General features: G+C 38.1%; 1 protein-coding gene across 2 annotated transcripts in view; it reads right to left on the reverse strand.

Moving 5' to 3' along the window:
* Positions 1-18,843, reverse strand: part of LOC106880767 (sarcoplasmic/endoplasmic reticulum calcium ATPase 1) — a 108,685-nt gene that overhangs the window by 37,659 nt on the left and 52,183 nt on the right. The window contains exons 12-22 of one of the 2 annotated variants that reach the window (XM_089341057.1): positions 17,867-18,086; positions 17,059-17,161; positions 15,790-16,041; positions 14,803-15,021; positions 13,961-14,083; positions 12,753-12,965; positions 12,100-12,194; positions 10,766-10,891; positions 9,705-9,907; positions 8,424-8,509; positions 1,732-1,865 (exon numbers count right to left, since the gene is read on the reverse strand). In XM_089341057.1, coding sequence (XP_089197183.1) covers positions 1,732-1,865; positions 8,424-8,509; positions 9,705-9,907; positions 10,766-10,891; positions 12,100-12,194; positions 12,753-12,965; positions 13,961-14,083; positions 14,803-15,021; positions 15,790-16,041; positions 17,059-17,161; positions 17,867-18,086 — 1,774 coding nt within the window. Of the gene's footprint in view, positions 1-1,731; positions 1,866-4,389; positions 4,524-8,423; positions 8,510-9,704; positions 9,908-10,765; positions 10,892-12,099; positions 12,195-12,752; positions 12,966-13,960; positions 14,084-14,802; positions 15,022-15,789; positions 16,042-17,058; positions 17,162-17,866; positions 18,087-18,843 lie in introns of both variants that reach the window. The other variant, XM_089341056.1, reaches the window with a different exon arrangement.

Below are 18,843 nucleotides of genomic sequence, written 5' to 3' on the forward strand. Positions count from 1 at the left end.
GCACAAGGAACGCCCTAAGACATTTGGGTAAAACTACACACATACACACTAGTGCAGGCCTAAAGCCAATATAGATAAGTCTTAGCATGTACTTTTGCTACTGTAGACATTTTTTTTCCATAAATATGTATACTAGGAGATAGACAGAAATAAGGTGTTGGTCACTGTTGTGTCACCTGCTTCTCTATCCCCTTTCATCCCTGCAAAACTATGCACTGGTATGTCGTCTCTCATTCATCCTTCTATTGTAGCATCCCCCATACCTTGAAAACCCATTCTGACACCGTCACCACTTCCATCACTGTCCAGCTTTACCCCTCTTTTTCTAAAATGCGAGTAGTCGTTCCTCTACAGCAAGAAATCTATTCTGCTCTGACCCCACCTTCTCTCATAATTTATTAGTCTCTACTCCTTATTCTCCTAGCTTAAAGTCCCGCCCCCCACCAAACCCACACAGGGGTTCATAGACATGCAAGCAGCTTGGCAACTGTGCTAGTGCTAATGCCATGGAAAAAAAAAAAAAAAACACCCAGTACACACTGTGAAGGGATTGGTGTTATGAAGGGCATTCAATTGTAGAAACGATGCCAAATAAACAGTGGAGCATGATGCAGTTCTTGGACTCATTGAATCCTGTCAGACTGTGCAACAACCCATGCCAGGATAGAACATGGGTGTTAAATAATGATGATGAGGAAATAGAAAGAGAGAACAAAGTTGTTAGATATTCAATATTTCCATGCAAACATGCGTGGCATGGGTTTTATTATTAATTCTTTTTTTTTTTAAAGGGGAGGGGGTTGGCCTTCCTACCGCTATTTATTGAAATATCAAGCAGTAAATAAATAAATAAATAACAACGAGTTATGATCTAGTTATCACATGCAAGCAAGAAAGCACACCACACATACGAGGAGGAGGAGGAGTTGCAGGAAGAGGCCAGAGAAGGTGAGGGAGAAGGCATATAAGATGAAGGAAATAAAATATAGCTCGCAACAATGGTTGAATAGATGGTTATCATATTGTCTGTAAGTAGAGATTAAGGACCCAGAGGTTATAAGTTATCTAGAATATACCATGAATTATCTATGATATACCAAGAAAGAAAAAAAAACAATAGAAAGTGAGGAGATGGATATAGTTAACTTATTACTCAAATTATATTTTAGATATATATTTATAGAAAAAAAATTAAAGTGTCTTTCTATAAAACTTTATGAGACATTAGCTGAATCCTAGAAGAATTTAACTCAATCCTAAAGAATCCAAAATCAAAATATAGAACCAATACATGGATATTATGACACAAAAAAGGTTTTGATTGAACAAGAAAACTAGGAAAATATTCCAAGGTTAAAATATAATTAAAAAAAAAAAAAAACGAGAAAAGAGGAATGTGATAAATTCTAGCGGAATACGTTTGTAAAACAAAGATATAGTTTTTGTTTCCTTTCTCGTATCATGTCATATTCTTGGAAGTTCTGAGAATACTGGAAGAAGCAACAACTGAGTGGTGGGAACGGAAGGAGAAAAAAAAAAAAAAGTTTATATTTTATGGAAACTTATAAAGGATTTCGTATAAGAATAATAATTGTAGTAATAATAATAATAATAATAATGATAGTGAATATAACTGAATCACATCCCCTTCGTGATTAGGTTACTGACGTTGACGATCACTTCACACAAACTTCCTGCAAGACAGCCAGGTGTGGGACACAGACTCCTTACCTATTAAGAGCGTTCAGCATTTCAATGACGACCAGTACAGACAAGGCCATGGTTTTAGGTTCAGGCGATTCAAAGATGTCGCAGTCGATGCCTTTGAAACGGCCTTCCTGTGCCGGACACTGAGAGTGATGGGTCTAAAGAAATAGTATTAATTAATATTAAGGAGTTAGTAGGATTCATTAAAATAGTAAAAAATTAAGAAAAGTAAAAAAAAAAAAAATCAAATTGGTTTCAATTAAAAAAGCAACAAAAAAAAAAAACAATCCATCACCCTCTGTTGGGCTTCGTTAACATCTGCTCTGGCAGAAAAAAATTTGCGCAGTAATGCTGACAAATGATTATTATTATATTATTATTAATATTTTTCTCTTCACTCTCGTGTCCGTTGGTAGTAACAGCAGCTGCCGCGATCAGATTAATAGGATGTGAAAATGGTAAGATAAGTGATCAAGAGACTCAATTGAATTCCTCCTCCTGTTTCCGGTGACAACATCGTATCGAAAGGTAAAGGGAGGGAGAGGAGAATGTGGGGTGGGATGGGGAACTTTTTGTTTTCTCTTTTTTTTTATTTTTTCCTTTCACTTTTCTCTGAAGACATACTGAAATATTACAAAGCAATGGAAGATTTTTTTCTCCTTTTTTAATATTTTTTGTATCAATTTAAAAATTCCGTATGAAATTCCTTAGGGGAACATCCAAGATGTAACCGTAGTAAGAAGGGAAGGTGGCACCAAGACTGGGCCTCCTATGTTTCTTTATTGGTTCCCGAAAAGATGAAACATAAAGCTGGCCCTGGCAGCATTTAAACCTAGAGTACAAAGACCAGGAACAAACAACGCTGTTTATCCAATGCTTTGATTGCCAAACACATGCATGCATGTATGTGTGTGTGTATGATACAACAATAACCTTTAGACTTTCACAGCTAATGTTCCATTGCTTTTAAAATAATATTTCATAATATTACATTGCAACAGATATGCAGACAAGTTTTTTTCTTTTATTCTTAGAAGCCATACAAGGATTGGTTTTTAAAAAGTAACACCAGTAAATTATTTTTGAGATTATTATATATATGTATAAAAAAAATAAAAAATTAGTCATTATTATTATTATTATTATTACCATCATTGTCAATTGCTATTAAGAAGAGTCATGGTGGCTTCATGTTTAAGTTTATAAGAAAACATGCATTATTTATCAGCAGAAATGCAAAGCATCAGGTCAGTTCCTATGGAACATACAAGACATTCTTTCTCATTAAAAAAAAAAAGTTTTTGTTTTGGATAGATACAGTTGACTCATATCTAAATCTATATGGACTGGTATCTATCTGTGGATATATATCGATATCTCTACATGGATGTATATATATATCCGCAATGATATAGGATTGGAGAAAGAGAAAGAAATTGACATTTTGTATTTCTGCCCCGACGCCTGTGTGTATGTACGCGCGCACGCATTATATATATATATATGATATTATTATATATTATATAATAGAGGTGTATAAATGAAGAACACAGGTACTTATATATTTTTATACACTGTCATTTATGTTGAAATTAGTTACGGAAATAAATATTAATGATATTTGTATGGCTCAAAAAATAAAAGAAAGAAAAACTTATCAGCATTATCACCATCCTCGCCCCCAACTAGACTATCAGCAAACTCTGAAAGCTTTTGAAGGTTCAATACCCAGAACCTTATGTTTTGCGAAACAGAGAAAGTAAGGAAAAAAGAAAAAAAAGAGAAAAATGAATTTTTCCCAAATAGGAAGGAATGACGAGAAAGTGAACACGAGGTACCGTGTCTTGAAATTGCTTCAGTTTCCAAGATCTGTAGTCTTTCAATACCCCTCCCTCCTCTAACAATAAGGCAATGGTTCTGACATGAACAAATAAGATCCAAGCTGTAATCTAGCTTAACGTAAGGGTAATTTTTTGACCCCCTCCCTATTAATGAGGGGACTAAACAGTTTTACGTCTATATAATTCTTCTTCATCACGGTGTTGGACAAGCTATAAAAATTTAAAACCAGCTTCATTTTAAACATGGCAGCTTCTCCACTCATTTCAATCCATACAGGAACCTTGGGTAGTGCCTGCCCTTCTCTCTATTGAGAGACAAACCCTGTCAGAAGGGGTATGAGCGGATTCAATGTGAATACTTTCAAACTACTCAGATGTTGCATTGTGTACAATCCTGGATGACCTTAGACTGCAACAAGAACTACAGTTGAGGGCAGCAATACCAAACTCCTTCATTCCCCAAATACTAAGTGTAAAGCTGAGGCAAAGTTGAGCCTTGCACGATAAATAACCAGGGGAATTCAAAACGATGGCAGGAGGGGAGAAGCAGAGGGGGCAAGGAGGAACAACCACAAAGGATTCAAATCTAAGCCATTCACAGTCCACTGGTCCTTAGTAAATTTAAGGTCACCCACAGAAGGAGAATTCAAATGAGTTAACCATGTAAAAAGAAAAAAATATATATACATAAACAAATTAGTAAAATACACCAAAAAATGAACAAAAACAATACATTAAAAAAGAATATAAAAAGACAAAAGAAAAAAAATTTGTTTTAAAAGTTAATTTGGAGGGGTTGGTGGTTGTTTGTGTCACTATGACTACACTGAGAAAAAATTACCTGTTGAGAGCATTAAGCATCTCTATGACTACCAGGACTGATAGAGCCATGGTCTTGGCAGCAGGGGCTTCAAATATACTACAGTCAATACCAGCGAATCTTGTTGGTTCAGCAGGACACTGCATGTGGTGGGTCTGCGAGAGGACAGGTCAAGTTACACCGACAGAAAGTTTGAAAATTATTTAGCAGCACATATCAAAATGAGCGAACAAATGTTCAAAGTTTTATTCAGAAAATCCAGCCATGGCATTTTATTTATTATCTTGATTTTTTTTTTTCTTTCCTGTTTTGGGAGAAGACTGGTTCGGTTGAATAAGATTTGTATATATTTTTCTAGACTTGCTTTCAAATCTCATGTTTACAGTATATATTTAGAATACTTTTTTTTTGTATTTTTATCTACACAATATTTCAATTGTTTTTTTGTTTCTTTTGTTCCTTACTTGTTAGAGTCATTGGATTGCAGCCCATGCTGGGGCATAACCTTGTATTTCATTGTACTTGGTTTAGAAATGAAACTCTTTAGTTGCATTCCTATCTCGGATGTACAATTCCAAGTATTATATATATATATATGTATATATGGTGTTTTTAATGGTGTAATTCAAAGTAGATAGAGCTCTAAAATAATAACAAATATTGGGTTAAAAACTACCTTTAGATAGCAAAAATTGAAGGCTGCCCTTGATACTTGAACCCACATCTGTAAATATGCCAGACGTTCTACCATTAGACCAAAATAATCCTTAACCACATGGTTCCAGGTTAAGTTATACAGCGTGGCACCTTGGGCAAGTGTCTTCTACTATAGCCTCGGGCCAACCAAAGTCTTATCAGTGGATTTGGTTGAGAGAAACTGAAAGAAGTCCAGTGTGTGTGTGTGTGTGTGTGTGTGTATATATATATATATATATATATTTATATTTATTTATGAGTGTGTGTGTGTCTATATTTGTCCCCTGCCCACCATTGCTTGACAACTGATGTTGGCATGCTTACGTCCCCATAACTTAGCGGTTCAACAAGAGACCAATAGAATAAGTACTAGGCTTACAAAGAATAAGTCCTGGGGTCAATTTCTTCGACCAGAAAATAATTTAAAGTGGTGCTCCAGCATGGCCACAGTCAAATGACAAACAAGTAAAAGAATAAAAGAATATAAGTATAAAAATTCCCAATTGAAAATTCTGTCTGCACATATTGACTGTACATATGTAGATATAATTGACATATGTTTATAAAGTAGAAAGAAATATTATAAATATACACTATAAAGTCCTGAAATTCAAAATCTTATTCATAGCAACAACACATCATTTCAGACACTTAAAGATAAATCAGTAACAAATCAAACCAAAAAAGGAGAGATTGATCACCCATTGTATCAAATTACTAATGATTTTTTTATAGTATAAATTAAGAAATAAAATACAATAAAGAGAAAGGAAGTTTGGAGTCTTTGCAAGTGGCTGGTGGGAATGGGGGGGGGGGGGGTCTTAACTTTTTCATGTTCCAGTTCTGCTCGTAACCTTTCTGAAATATTCTATAGTGATATTTAGAAGGCAGGGGTGAAGTTTTAATTTGGATTCCCAGTACACCTGAAATGAATTTTAGCATCCTAGAATGGGAATCACCGGACCGGATTGCTGGGCCCTTCCAACGAACCGTATTGCCAGAAGACAAGGACTAAAAACTGATATAGTTGGGAAACAAATTACATTCTTTATAGAAGACTGAATCATTCCCATTGTATTACTGGTACTTACAGATTCTGTGTGGAGAAACAGCAACGGGGTTAATTACGGCAAGATGAACTTGCCTTGTATTTCAACTCAGAACTGAGTCAGAAGCCAAAGTTTTTCATTTAGTCTGGTTCTCTCTGTTTCACACAAATGTTATCCTTAACCATCGCATCTTAAGACATAAATTAATGTGAAAGAGCATGGTTAGGGTATTTAGCTCATGATCTTAAGGTCATAAGTTCAATTTCTGGCAGTGCATCAAGTCCTTGAGCAAGACATTCCATTTCATGTTGCCTCAGTGCACTCAGCTGGCAAAAATTGAGTAGCATCTGTATTTCAAAAGGGCCAGCCTTATCACATTGTGTCACACTGAATCTCCCTAAGAACTACATTAAGAGTACAATTCTCTAAACAACTGGAACCCTTATTGTCATAACTGACAGAGTGGTAATTAAAACACAAATTTATGTATAGGAATAACTAATTAAAATAGATTCAAAATAGAGTAGGTTACCAAATATCAGATATATACGAGTAAACAATTGAATGTTACAATGGTTAGTGTAAATACGTATACTTTGTGATATACATTTTATAGTTTAGCCCAAGACCACCTACTTGGGTGGACAATGTACTGGGTAAAAACCATCATACCCCTAAATACAGGTCTGAGGTGTTGCACTTCTGGGTATGATAAAATGCAGATGTAAGCAAGAGTTGCCCAGGACAACCCATCTGTTTCATAACCTGTCTAGGTTCACTTACATTTAAAGGGAGAGGTGGGGATCAAAACGGAAGGGTAAGAAGAAAAAAAAAAACAAAAAACAAAAAAATCCTCCAAATTCAACTGCAGAAGCATTGTAGAAAGGTCAAAGTTCAGCATACATAAAATATCTGTCCATGTTCCTTCAAAGAAAAACTAATTAATTAGTAAATTTCTCATGACATTTCTTAAAATAAAAGTCAACCGGTACAGACAGATCTAACATATCTTTAAAGCTTTGACACATTTTTAATGACTAAACGACCTCATGATGAATTCTTTTCCTCTCACTAAGTGATAGAAACTTTTGAGAGGAGCTGACAAGGGAAGCTGTTGCCCTCAAGACTATTTCATCCCCTCTCATACAAAACATTATATCTAAGGCTACACTAACTATTGCATCTTTCAAAAGATAATACAGTGGTGGTGAATAGAGGGGAATTTAAAAGCTGCTGTTTGTAGCAAGTTGAGCAACTGTAGAGAAGCCTTCCATTGAGAAGGGAAGTAACTCATCATGGTGTCCCTGTACTGAGTCTAAGAGAAACAGTCCATATAAATTATGGAAACGATACTGTTGAAAGTATTCCACTGTTGACCAGTACTAAGTAGAACTTGCTTCACATGGATCAAAGGAGTATCCGATGATGCCATGACCATCAATCAACCAACCACCAGGATATAAATCTATTGCAGATTTTTAAGCAAATGTTCCCCCATGCTCCAGCATGGCACTTCCGCTTATTAACATCAATGAGCAATTACCAAATTTGTTTTGTTAAAAGTCAGGGACAGAGAAGCAGCAACCATGACCTTCCCTCCTCATTGGCTCTCTCCCAAGAACTGAGGAGATAGAGATGCAACTGAGAGCCAGGTAAAAGTTCACAGAAAAAACCTGGCATAAAATGGCAACAGTTAGAATCCTTCCCAACAGAGCAGACAACCCAAGAACCTAGCAACAAATCTGTCTTCATTAAAGCACAATAGTACAAAACAACAATGCAACTGTTTATAAGGCCATAAATGGAGAATTAAAAACCCAAGGAAGGCCTTAACATAAACTTAATTGTAATTAAGTTCACTTTGTTTATTTTTCTGTGCCTATATCTATAAAATTAATGAATCCATATCAGTGAGGGGGCCGGTGCACATTGATGCCATTGAGAGGTAGGCCCCGAAACGGTGTGCATTCTCTCCTGATGACCCCATACACTTGCTGGCTTCCGGTATGCGGAGTTCTCGACTGGTAGCACTTGCATGTGAGAGTTGTTTGCAAGACATTTAGTTAGCCAGTGTGATTAGAGAGACATGTCAGCTATAGAAAGGTACCCAAAAGATCCTGTTATGGTTTCTAGGATAGCGTTATTAATCAAACAGGACAAGGTCTACCTAACAGCTAACAACATGGTTAAATAATCACACTGGTTTTCATTCTTGTATGCCTGGTTATCTGTCGCTACCACCCCAAACTACTTCAAAGCCATATCATGAATTTTACTAAACAAACAAAAAGTCAAATGAGTATAACCTACCAGTTGGTAATAGTTGAGTTGAGGTCCTTCCTCATAGATCATGAACCACCAGGCGGCAGCACCAACGGTAGCACAACCCACATATCCTGTAGTGGGTGGAGATCCACAGAGCAATGAGGAACAATATGGGGGAGAAAAAAGAAAGAAAAAGCAAAGGTCGATTTTAGTGATGACAGAAACAACCGGGGGGGAAGATGTTAACGTTTCACTAATGTTATGGAGAGAGGGAGAATATTAGGGGGCATGTCACATCACTAGGGATAACATTTCATTCACATCAAATCAACAGGGCAAATATTCCACTGAAGCCTCACAGACAGCAAACCTCTCACTGCCTTCCCATGGGCAGGGGTAATGAGGTCTAACAGAAAAGGGCTAACATTACAACAAAGTCCCACAGAAAAGGGCTAACATTTCAACAAGATCCCACAGAAAAGGGCTATCAGTTCAGCGACATCCCACAGAAAAGGGCTAACATTTCAATGAGGTCCCACAGGAAAAGGTTAACACTTCAACAAGACCCCACAGAAAAGTTCTATCATTTCAACAAGGTCCCACAGAAAAGGGCTATCATTTCAACAAGGTCCCACAGAAAAGGGCTAACATTTCAATGAAGTCCCACAGAAAAGGGATAACATTTCAATGAGGTCTCACAGAAAAGGGATAACATTTCAATGAGGACTCACAGAAAAGGGCTAACATTTCAATGAGGACTCACAGAAAAGGGCTATCATTTCAATGAGGTCTCACAGAAAGGACTAACATTTCAATGAGGTCCCACAGAAAGGGTTAACATTAGGGTGATGATAAATGGTATAACTGATGGTGATGACAGACAGAGGTTGGTGGGCATAGTATGGTAATGATAGAATGAATGAGAGATTGTAAAAAAAAAGGAAAAAATGTGATAAGTTGGAAGGTAGAAAAGAGAAAAGGGTTACATTTAAAATGAAGTCAAACTAAGAACAGCCATCACCCCACACATGCAGAGGGTAACCGGTCGGAACAATTTTAAAATTATAATTTGTAATCTGTGACAAGGGTGAGGGCCCACATTTAAGCTTCCTTGGGGTGCAGAGTTGTGCACCATTATTGTGTCAAAGTGTAATGTTGCGATTCCATAATGAGAGGTTGAAAAAAAACAAGTCGGGAAGATGTACTGGGAGGTGGTGGTAGTACCTTGATGAATCAGCAAATAAATGAGAGGAAGAGATAATTAGAGTTTGAGAGAGGGGGAGATAGTGTGAGAGTGAGAGAGAGAATAGAGACTGTAATACTGACCACCAATAGCCAAATATCGGAAGAACAACCATCCTGTGATGAGAGATTCTTTGGCACTCCTTGGAGGTTTTTTCATAATTTCAAGATCTGGAGGGTTGAAGCCCAAGGCGGTGGCAGGAAGACCATCAGTTACCAAGTTGACCCACAGCAGTTGTACAGGGATCAGAGCTTCAGGGATACCGAGAGCAGCAGTTAAGAAAATACTGGAGTAAAAAAGAAAATAATAATATAAAGTTTGCAAAAAGAAAAAAAAAAAGAGAGACAAATTATGTAAGTTTTAATGAATGTTAATTAAGGAAGACGAGACTAAATGCTGTTTACCCCATTTTTTAAAAAGCTTCTTTCTGTTTCATTATAGAAGCTAACGGTAGGTTAATGAATGGAATGCAGCACGAGTTGGCAACAGCCAGTTTGGCTCAGGAAAAAACAGGAGTCAGGGAGGATACCTCTATATGGTCATTTAATCTGCTAGAAATAACTCAAATCTTGGCCTGGCTCTATGTTGGCTACAATCATCATCGTTTAACATCCGCTTTCCATGCTAGCATGGGTTGGGCGATTTGACTGAGGACTGGTGAACCAGATGGCTACGCCAGGCTCCAATCTGATTTGGCAGAGTTTCTACAGCTAGATGTCCTTCTTTGGAACAATCGCCTCATGAAATTTAAGTGCAAGTGGCTGAGTACTCCACAGACATGCATACACTTAATGTAGTTTTCAGTGAGATTCAGCATGACACACAATATGACAAGGCTGTCGTTTTTCAATTTCAGGTACAACTCGTTTTTTCCAGTTGAGTGAACTGGAGCAATGAGAAATAAAGTGTCTTGCTGAAGGATACAATGTATCACAGTGAGTCGAACACACAGCTTTACGATTACGAGCTGATTACCCAAACCACTAAGCCACGCACCTCTGCAACTCAAATCTTAAGCTTACACTAGCTGGCATGAAAAGAGAGGAATAAAGCACGATTGTGTGTAGATGTGACCTGGGGCTAAAACAGCTACAAACAAAAGATCCATCATGGATCAATGTGAAGAAACAGAATCAATCCTTACCAAACAACTTCACCAACGTTGGAAGAGATCAAATATCTGATGAATTGTTTCATGTTGTTGTAAATGGCACGGCCCTCCTCTACGGCAGAGACAATGGTTGAGAAGTTGTCATCAGCCAAAACCATCTGTAAGCTACAGTCAAGGAAGTTGGATGAACAAAACACAAGGAGAAAGCAATGGGACAGAGAGTGTAAGGGGAAAATGTTGTAATTAGTAGTTGTATGGGGGCATGCGTAGTAACAATGTGTTGCTGCATCAACCATTTGTTGGTGATCCCCTGCTCCCGGTGGACCACTCCGGCAACAATCCTCCAATCCATGAGTCTGTTTGGTATTAAATGTTGCTGGTGAGAGTTTTACAGGGGTGCAATTTCTCCATTAATCAATTAAAAACTTGTTGGAAACAGCTGTAGTGGATTGACATTATCCATCTGCTGTTGTTTGTTATATATATATATATATATTTATATATATATATATATATATATATATATTAGAATAGAGGCAGCTGACAAAGGATTAATTCCAAGTGGCTATCTGTTTTCCTATGTGTTCTTTTCCGTTGTCTGTAGTTCATTGTTCTAACGTCCTGTACCCTGATATGCATCTATATACACATGTAGATGTATGCATGTACATATATGTGTGTATACATGCATATATATTCTTTGTATTATATATATATATATATATATATACATATATATATATATATATATATATACAAATACACACACACACACTTACATAGTAGTAGTATGGAGGTGTGCACTGTAACAATGTGTCACTGCATCCACTACTCCTTTGCACCACTCGGGGCAACAATGCTCCAACCCATGGGTTTGTATTGGGTAGTCATTGCTGATGAGGGTTTTATAAGGTCGGAGTGCAAATCCTATTTCAACCTCTTATAGTTGCCTTTTATGACTTGTAGAGGAAACATTGGGTCCATTCTTTGATATGCCAGGCCCCACACAGTATAAAAAAAACACAAGCGGACTAGATGCAACCCAATTTCAGCAGTGCATAGTACAGCACCTTGGGCAAGTAATTTCCATAGCTCTGAGCTTATCAATGCTTTGTGAGTGAACTTGGTAGATGAAAACTATATGGAAATCTTTCATGCATAATAAGTGTGTGTGTGTATGTGTGTATTCTTAGTAATATTTTTAGTTCAGGTGTGCCACCGAATTTTGAAAAGAATGTAAGTGTACCACAAGTGAAGAAAAGGTTGTGGGGCACTGGAATATAACAAGTCTGTTCAAATCCTCGAGTGGTCAATAGTTATTTTGTTTGGTTCAAAAGCAAATGAAATTTAAAAAAAAACAAAGGATATCGGCAGCAGACTTGGCAACAGCAGTTCCGGAACCCATGGCAATACCAATTTCAGCCTTTTTCAAAGCAGGAGCATCATTCACACCATCACCAGTCTGGGTAAAAGAGAGAGAGAGAGAATAGAATTATATAGAGTGATGGGAAGCGGGGTTTAACTGGTTTGGTATAAGAAACATTGTGATGGAAGATGGTGATGGGAGGAGAGAGAGAGATACATATAAGAGGGTTGGGGTGTGAGACAAGGAGTAACAATGTGAGAGGGGGAGAGCGAGAGAAAGAACACATGCGCGAGCGAGAGAGAGAGAGAGAGAGAGAGAGAGAGAGAGAGAGAGAGAGAGAGAAGAGAGAGAGAGAGAGAGAGAAAGAGAGAGTGGGTAGGTGGGTGGGTTTGTATGTGCAAGAGAGAGAGAGAGAGAGAGAGTGTGTGCCAGAGAGAGAGAGAGAGAGAGAACATGAAACTGCAATGAGCTTTCCTTTTGAATGAAAAAAAGTAAAAATGTGAAATTATTGAAGGAGATAAAAATATAACAAGTAATGGAAAGAGGAAAAGTGGGGGGAGGGGATAAGAAGAGGGGGTTATAAGAGAGAAAAGGGAGAAAAAACGATAACCCCCCCCCCCAGAAAAACTATATTTTTCCGCCCAGATTACTTACCATAGCTGAGATTTCTCCTTCACCTTGCAAAAACTCAACAATTTTACTCTTGTGAGCTGGCTCCACACGGGCAAACAGTCTGGCCCTCATTACAGCAGCACGTTGCTCCTCTGGTGGTAAGTCATCAAACTCACGACCAGTGAAAGACAAACCAGAAGTAGATTCGTTTTCAGTGAACACACCAATACGTCTGCAAATGGCCTCAGCAGTAGCCTGAAATAGAACAACAACATCATCATCATCATTCAAATAACATTTAACTAATTCAGGGGTTCTTAACCATTTTTTTTTTTTAATGTATGGACCCCTTTGATTACTTGATTTAGGGGGACTCCCCCCACAGCCATTCGATGTTTAAAAACTAGTTTTATTGAAACTTCTTTCAAAATTCCTATTTTGCTTTCAAATTGGCCCCAGTTGCTTATTTTAAAATCTAGTACTTATTCTACTTTATTGGACCCTTTCGGTGAATTGCTAAGTTATGGGGACAAAAACAAACCAACACTGGTTGTCAAACAGTGGTGGATATAGACAGATATACACACACAAACATACACGCAAATATACACACATGCACACACAAACTAGAACTGCTCAAAGCAGATATTAAGATACCTGCATCCCACCTTACATTTTGCAGGAGGAACATGCAAAAGGCACTGAAGTATTTACATTACTGATCAGTTTAGAATCCATCCATGGCCAACATGAACTATATTTTTACACAAGAATATCCATTAACTGGGGCGCTTACTTCAGGTATTACATCAATCAAATTAACCATGGTTAATGATGGTTCACAAAATAATTTTTTCTTCGTTAAGCTACTGTTTGATACATAATTCAAAATATTCTTCCATATAATTATAGACGGCTTTACTCTAAATGTAGGCATTTTAAAACATGGTATTTTGTATCCTAGGTGGTGGTCTCAAGTGAATTGGTACCATACCAACCAGAGGTGCTTCAATAAGAAGTGCATTTATTTTATCAAATTCGAAATTATAGGTTGGTACCAATAGAACTTGATGAGGTTGTCTTGGGTGGGTTGGTTTCCTAGAATTATAAGATATGATCCCTGGTGAATTGGTATCATAGAATCAGTGGGGGTGGTCTCAGGTGGAGTGATACAAGAGAAATTGGTCACTCGAGATTTTATATCTGAAACATTCAAAACCAAAAATGGTAAAGAGAATATTATTTCTTACCTTGTTATCACCTGTGATCACAATGACACGGATACCAGCAGCACGGCAAGCCTTGATGGAGTCAATAACTTCAGCTCTGGGGGGATCCAACATACCAACAACGCCAACAAATGTCATATTGGTCTAGAGGGAGAGAAAAAATTAAATAAATAAAAATGTTTAGTCACTGTCATCAATACGGCTGTTTATTTACATATATATATATATATTTACATGTGGAGGCGCAATGGCCCAAAGGTTAGGGCAGCGGACTCGCGGTCATAGGATCGCGGTTTCAATTCCCAGACCGGGCGTTGTGAGTGTTTATTGAGCGAAAACACCTAAAGCTCCACGAGGCTCCAGCAGGGGATGGTGACAAACCCTGCTGTACTCTTCCACCACAACTTTCTCTCACTCTTACTTCCTGTTTCTGTTGTGTCTGTAATTCAAAGGGCCAGCCTTGTCACACTCTGTGTCACGTTGAATCTCCCCGAGAACTACGTTAAGGGTACACGTGTCTGTGGAGTGCTCAGCCACTTGCACGTTAATTTCAAGAGCAGGCTGTTCCGTTGATCGGATCAACTGGAACCCTCGACGTGGTAAGCGATGGAGTGCCAACAACAAAAATATTTACATACACACCGATCCATCCACACACACACACACACCCATCTATTTATCCATCCAAACACAAACATGCCCCTATATCTATCTCCACACAATTGTAGATATATTGGCCAGACATACTCATTCATTTGGAAAAAATAATCTCAGCTCCAGTCCCTATGATACACAAGTTGCACTTCATACCATCCAGCTTGAGAAGAAAAAACAAAGTGACAGACAGAGCAAAGCTAACTTACTTCATATTGGATGAATTTGCGAGAATCCTCAAGATCCATGTGCTCAACTTTGGGTGGGTTATCAATTGTAGCGAGAGCCAAGCAGCGAAGAGTGTCACGTCCAGTACCCCAGGTCTTGCAGACCTTCAAGATTTCGTTCTTAACAACAGGGGTCATTGGTACCTTCTCCTTGCCAACACGGACAGATGTGCAACGGTCAAGAACACCTTCAGGAGCACCCTAAACAAGTAAGAGGAACAAAATGGTAGATTTAAGTTGCATATACGTTACTATTTTTTTTTTATCACTGTGAGTACCCAAGTCCTAGTGAGACTTGAATAGTCTTAGATCTAAAGTCAAATTTAGAATTACTGCTTAAATCAAAGTCAAAATGAAATTGAGCCACAGTCAGACCAATAGGAAGGACATCCAATTGAGCCACAGTCAGGCCGATAAGAAGGACATCCAATTGAGCCACAGTCAGACTGGCAGAAAGGACATCCAATTGAGCCACAGTCAGACCAGTAGGAAGGACATCCAATTGAGCCACAGTCAGACTGGCAGAAAGAACATCCAATTGAGCCACAGTCAGACCAGTAGGAAGGACATCCAATTGAGCCACAGTCAGACTGATAGGAAGGACATCCAATTGAGCCACAGTCAGACTGATAGGAAGGACATCCAATTGAAGACCATCCAATTAAGATAGTCAAACCAACAGGAAAGTCATCCAATTGAGCCACTGGTAGATTCCTGGCAGGGAAAGTGCATATCAAATTTAGATTTACTGTGTGAGACCAAAGGCAAACTGCCAAAGTCAAAATGAAATTAAGGAATCACAACAAGAACAAAATTAATAAAATCCAGATACAATGTCAAAATAATATCAATGGTATCCTTGACCATCGAAGTCAGTGGCCCGAGATAAAATATTTTTGAAATGGGTTAAAATATATAATAAAAATAAATGAATGTAAAAAAAATAAATAAATAAACATCATAACTGACCTTGGCGAACATTCTGGTACCTTCTTTGGATGGTTTGTTGGGGACAATGTAAACACTCATGGATTTGCGGTCACGAGAGAATTCCAGAGTAAACTCCTTCTTCCACATTCCTTGGATGACCTGGTTGCATGCAGTGGCGATCTCACGTTTGTTGAGGTGGCTGGTGTCGGTGTTGAAGTAGTTGATCTTCTCCACCAATACGGACAAGGCAGTCTCAGTGGCCTCACCAACCTTTTCATAAGCATCTTTGGACTGGAGCAGACAGGAAAAAACACAATGTGATTAGAATAGGATGGACGTGAGACACACACAATACAATTAGAAAAGGATATGTGTATATATACACATATGCACATTATATAAACACACATACACACAATATGTGAACAAATATATACAGACTCATGGGTATTTTACCATTATATGACGGCTATACTGTGTTCGAAATATTACTTGATATGATACAATACACATTCAATGCTTCCAAAATCAAAGAAACTGTTTACATATGTTGTTTCATTAATGTTAGTTTTTTAAGTTACAAAAAGAGACCTTTGGCAATATGCTGTGCTTGAGAAGACCCATCAAGTCAAGTGAAATCATAGTCGTGGCAGACAGTGGTGTCATGTAACTGGCACCTGTGCTGGTGGCATGGAAACGCATCCAGCACACACTTGGAGTGAATGGTGTTGGGAAGGGCATCCAGCCATAGAAACCATGGCTAAGGCGGTGAGCTGGCAGAAATGTTAACATGCCAGGTGAAATGCTTAGCGGTATTTCATCTGCCGTTACGTTCTGAGTTCAAATTCTGCCAAGGTCGACTTTACCTTTCATTCTTTCGGGGTCGATAAGTGCCAGTTACGCACTGGGGTCGATGTAATCGACTTAATCCCTTTGACTGTCCTTGTTTGCCCCCTCTATGTTTAGCCCCTTGTGGGCAATAAAGAAATAAGAAACCATGCCAAACCAGACTGGAGCTTGGTGCAGCCCCTCAGCTTACCAGCCCTGGTCAAACCGTCCAGCCCAAGCAAGCATGGACAACAGATGTTTAATGATAATGATGAAAAAGTTCACATTAAACTGAAGGGTTACTGGATACTATTTGTAGACAAAGTATTTATATTCTTATAAAAATAGGGCTGACAGTGACTTTGAAGTTTTGACTAGTTAGCCTTCATCAGACTGGCTAGCAGGCTGAAACATCGAAGTCACTGTTACCAATATTCTTGTGTGTGTATTTGCCAAAGAGAGAAGAATAGATGTAGTTACCTCATTGTAGTCAACGCTGGAGTCGTTACACATGGCGCAGATAGTGGAAATTTCCTCAAGACCAGCAAAATCACTGCCCTTCACAACCTTGTTGTTGATATGGCTGAAAAATACAACAAACATATATATTACATATATTTTATACATAGGCACAAGCACGGTCGTGTGGTAAGAAGCTTGCTTCCCAACCACATGGTTCCAGGTTCAGTCCCACTGCATGACACCCTGGGCAAGTGTCTTCTACTATAGCCTCAGGCCAACCAAAACCTTGTAAGTGGATTTGGTAGGTGGAAATTGAAAGAAGCCCATCATAACTATCTATCTATATATACACACACACACACATACATACATGCGTGTGTCTATTTGTCCCCCATCAACACTTGACAACCGGTGTTGGTGTGTTTATGTCTCCATAACCTAGTGGTTTGGCAAATGATACTGATAGAATAAGCACAAGGCTTTAAAAATAAGTCCTGGGGTTGATTTGTTCAACTAAAACCTTTGAAGGCGGTACTCCAGCATAGCCACAGTCAAATGACTGAAACAAGTAAAACAGTAATATTCAAAATATTTATTGACTGGAACACACAGATAAGATGCGGACTCTCGAAATTGCATGTCAGGCCATAAAAACCAGGAAAACAGTAACTTCAAATAAGAACCAACAGCAGGTTGATGATTAGAACTGAGCACAGAGACGTAAATTGTAATAAGACAGTAAGTCTGAGAGCACCGTCTCTAACTTTATTCCCATAACTGGAAAAATACCTGTTGAAGTGTAGCTAAACGCTGTAATGGTACTTACAGTTCACCAACTGGAGCGTATGTGGATCCGGTGATGTCAAACTGGTAGCTACCAATGTCATTTCCTTCAATCCTGCTGAAGCTAAAGGCCTTGCAGACAGACATCTGGTTGGTTGTCAAAGTACCAGTCTTATCAGAGCAAATGACGGAGGTACAGCCCAAGGTCTCAACAGAGGGTAAGCTTCTGACGATAGCGTTCTTCTTAGCCATTCTGCGGGTACCTGAAAGACGTAAGGGTGGGTAGAAAAAGGTCAATATTTAGTTGGAAAACCCTATTAAACAACAACAACTACTACTAGATTAAAGATTAACTAATTATGGGTCTTTGAGGCAGATATATTTAGCTCTGGCAGAATATGCAAATGAGACCATCTCGTTAGTTAACATCAACCTAGTACCTTTTAGCCAACACTTATTTTATCCTCTAACTCCCAGGAAAGATAAAAAGGCCAGAATTATGCTTCTTCTAGAAAGCTCCACTTAACTCTTCTTTTGAAACCACGTTTCTTTAACCCTCTCACCCTAAAAAAGCCTGCCAGCTAAATGCAACTTCGGTGATCTTTCCATCACTGTTTATGTATATCAGCTTGTGGCTGGCAGAGCCAGGAGATACTTGCTATTAATAAAGCTAAAAGAGGCAGAAGTTTAGCACCCACAACCCAACCAAAATGAAAAAAAAGCAAATGTGTTAATTAGAATTAAAAGAATTTATACTAATTTGTATTTATTGTCATTAACCCCTTTATAACCATATTTCTGGTGAAATATATTATTCTCTCCATTTCAATTAATTTAAAAAATAATTTAGTAAAATGGTGCTTATAACTTAAATCAACATTGTGATGGAAGATTTTAATTCAGACCCCTTTAAAAATAGGATGTTTGTGTTTTAGAACCAGTGGGGGGGGGGTCTTGGGTGCGAAAAAGTTTTTACCGTATCTACTGTATCTCAAAGAGGCAGAAAAGTATTTTATTTTA

This window comes from Octopus bimaculoides, chromosome 24, assembly GCF_046866305.1.
Source record: "Octopus bimaculoides isolate indiv1 chromosome 24, ASM4686630v1, whole genome shotgun sequence".
Taxonomy (NCBI): domain Eukaryota; kingdom Metazoa; phylum Mollusca; class Cephalopoda; order Octopoda; family Octopodidae; genus Octopus; species Octopus bimaculoides.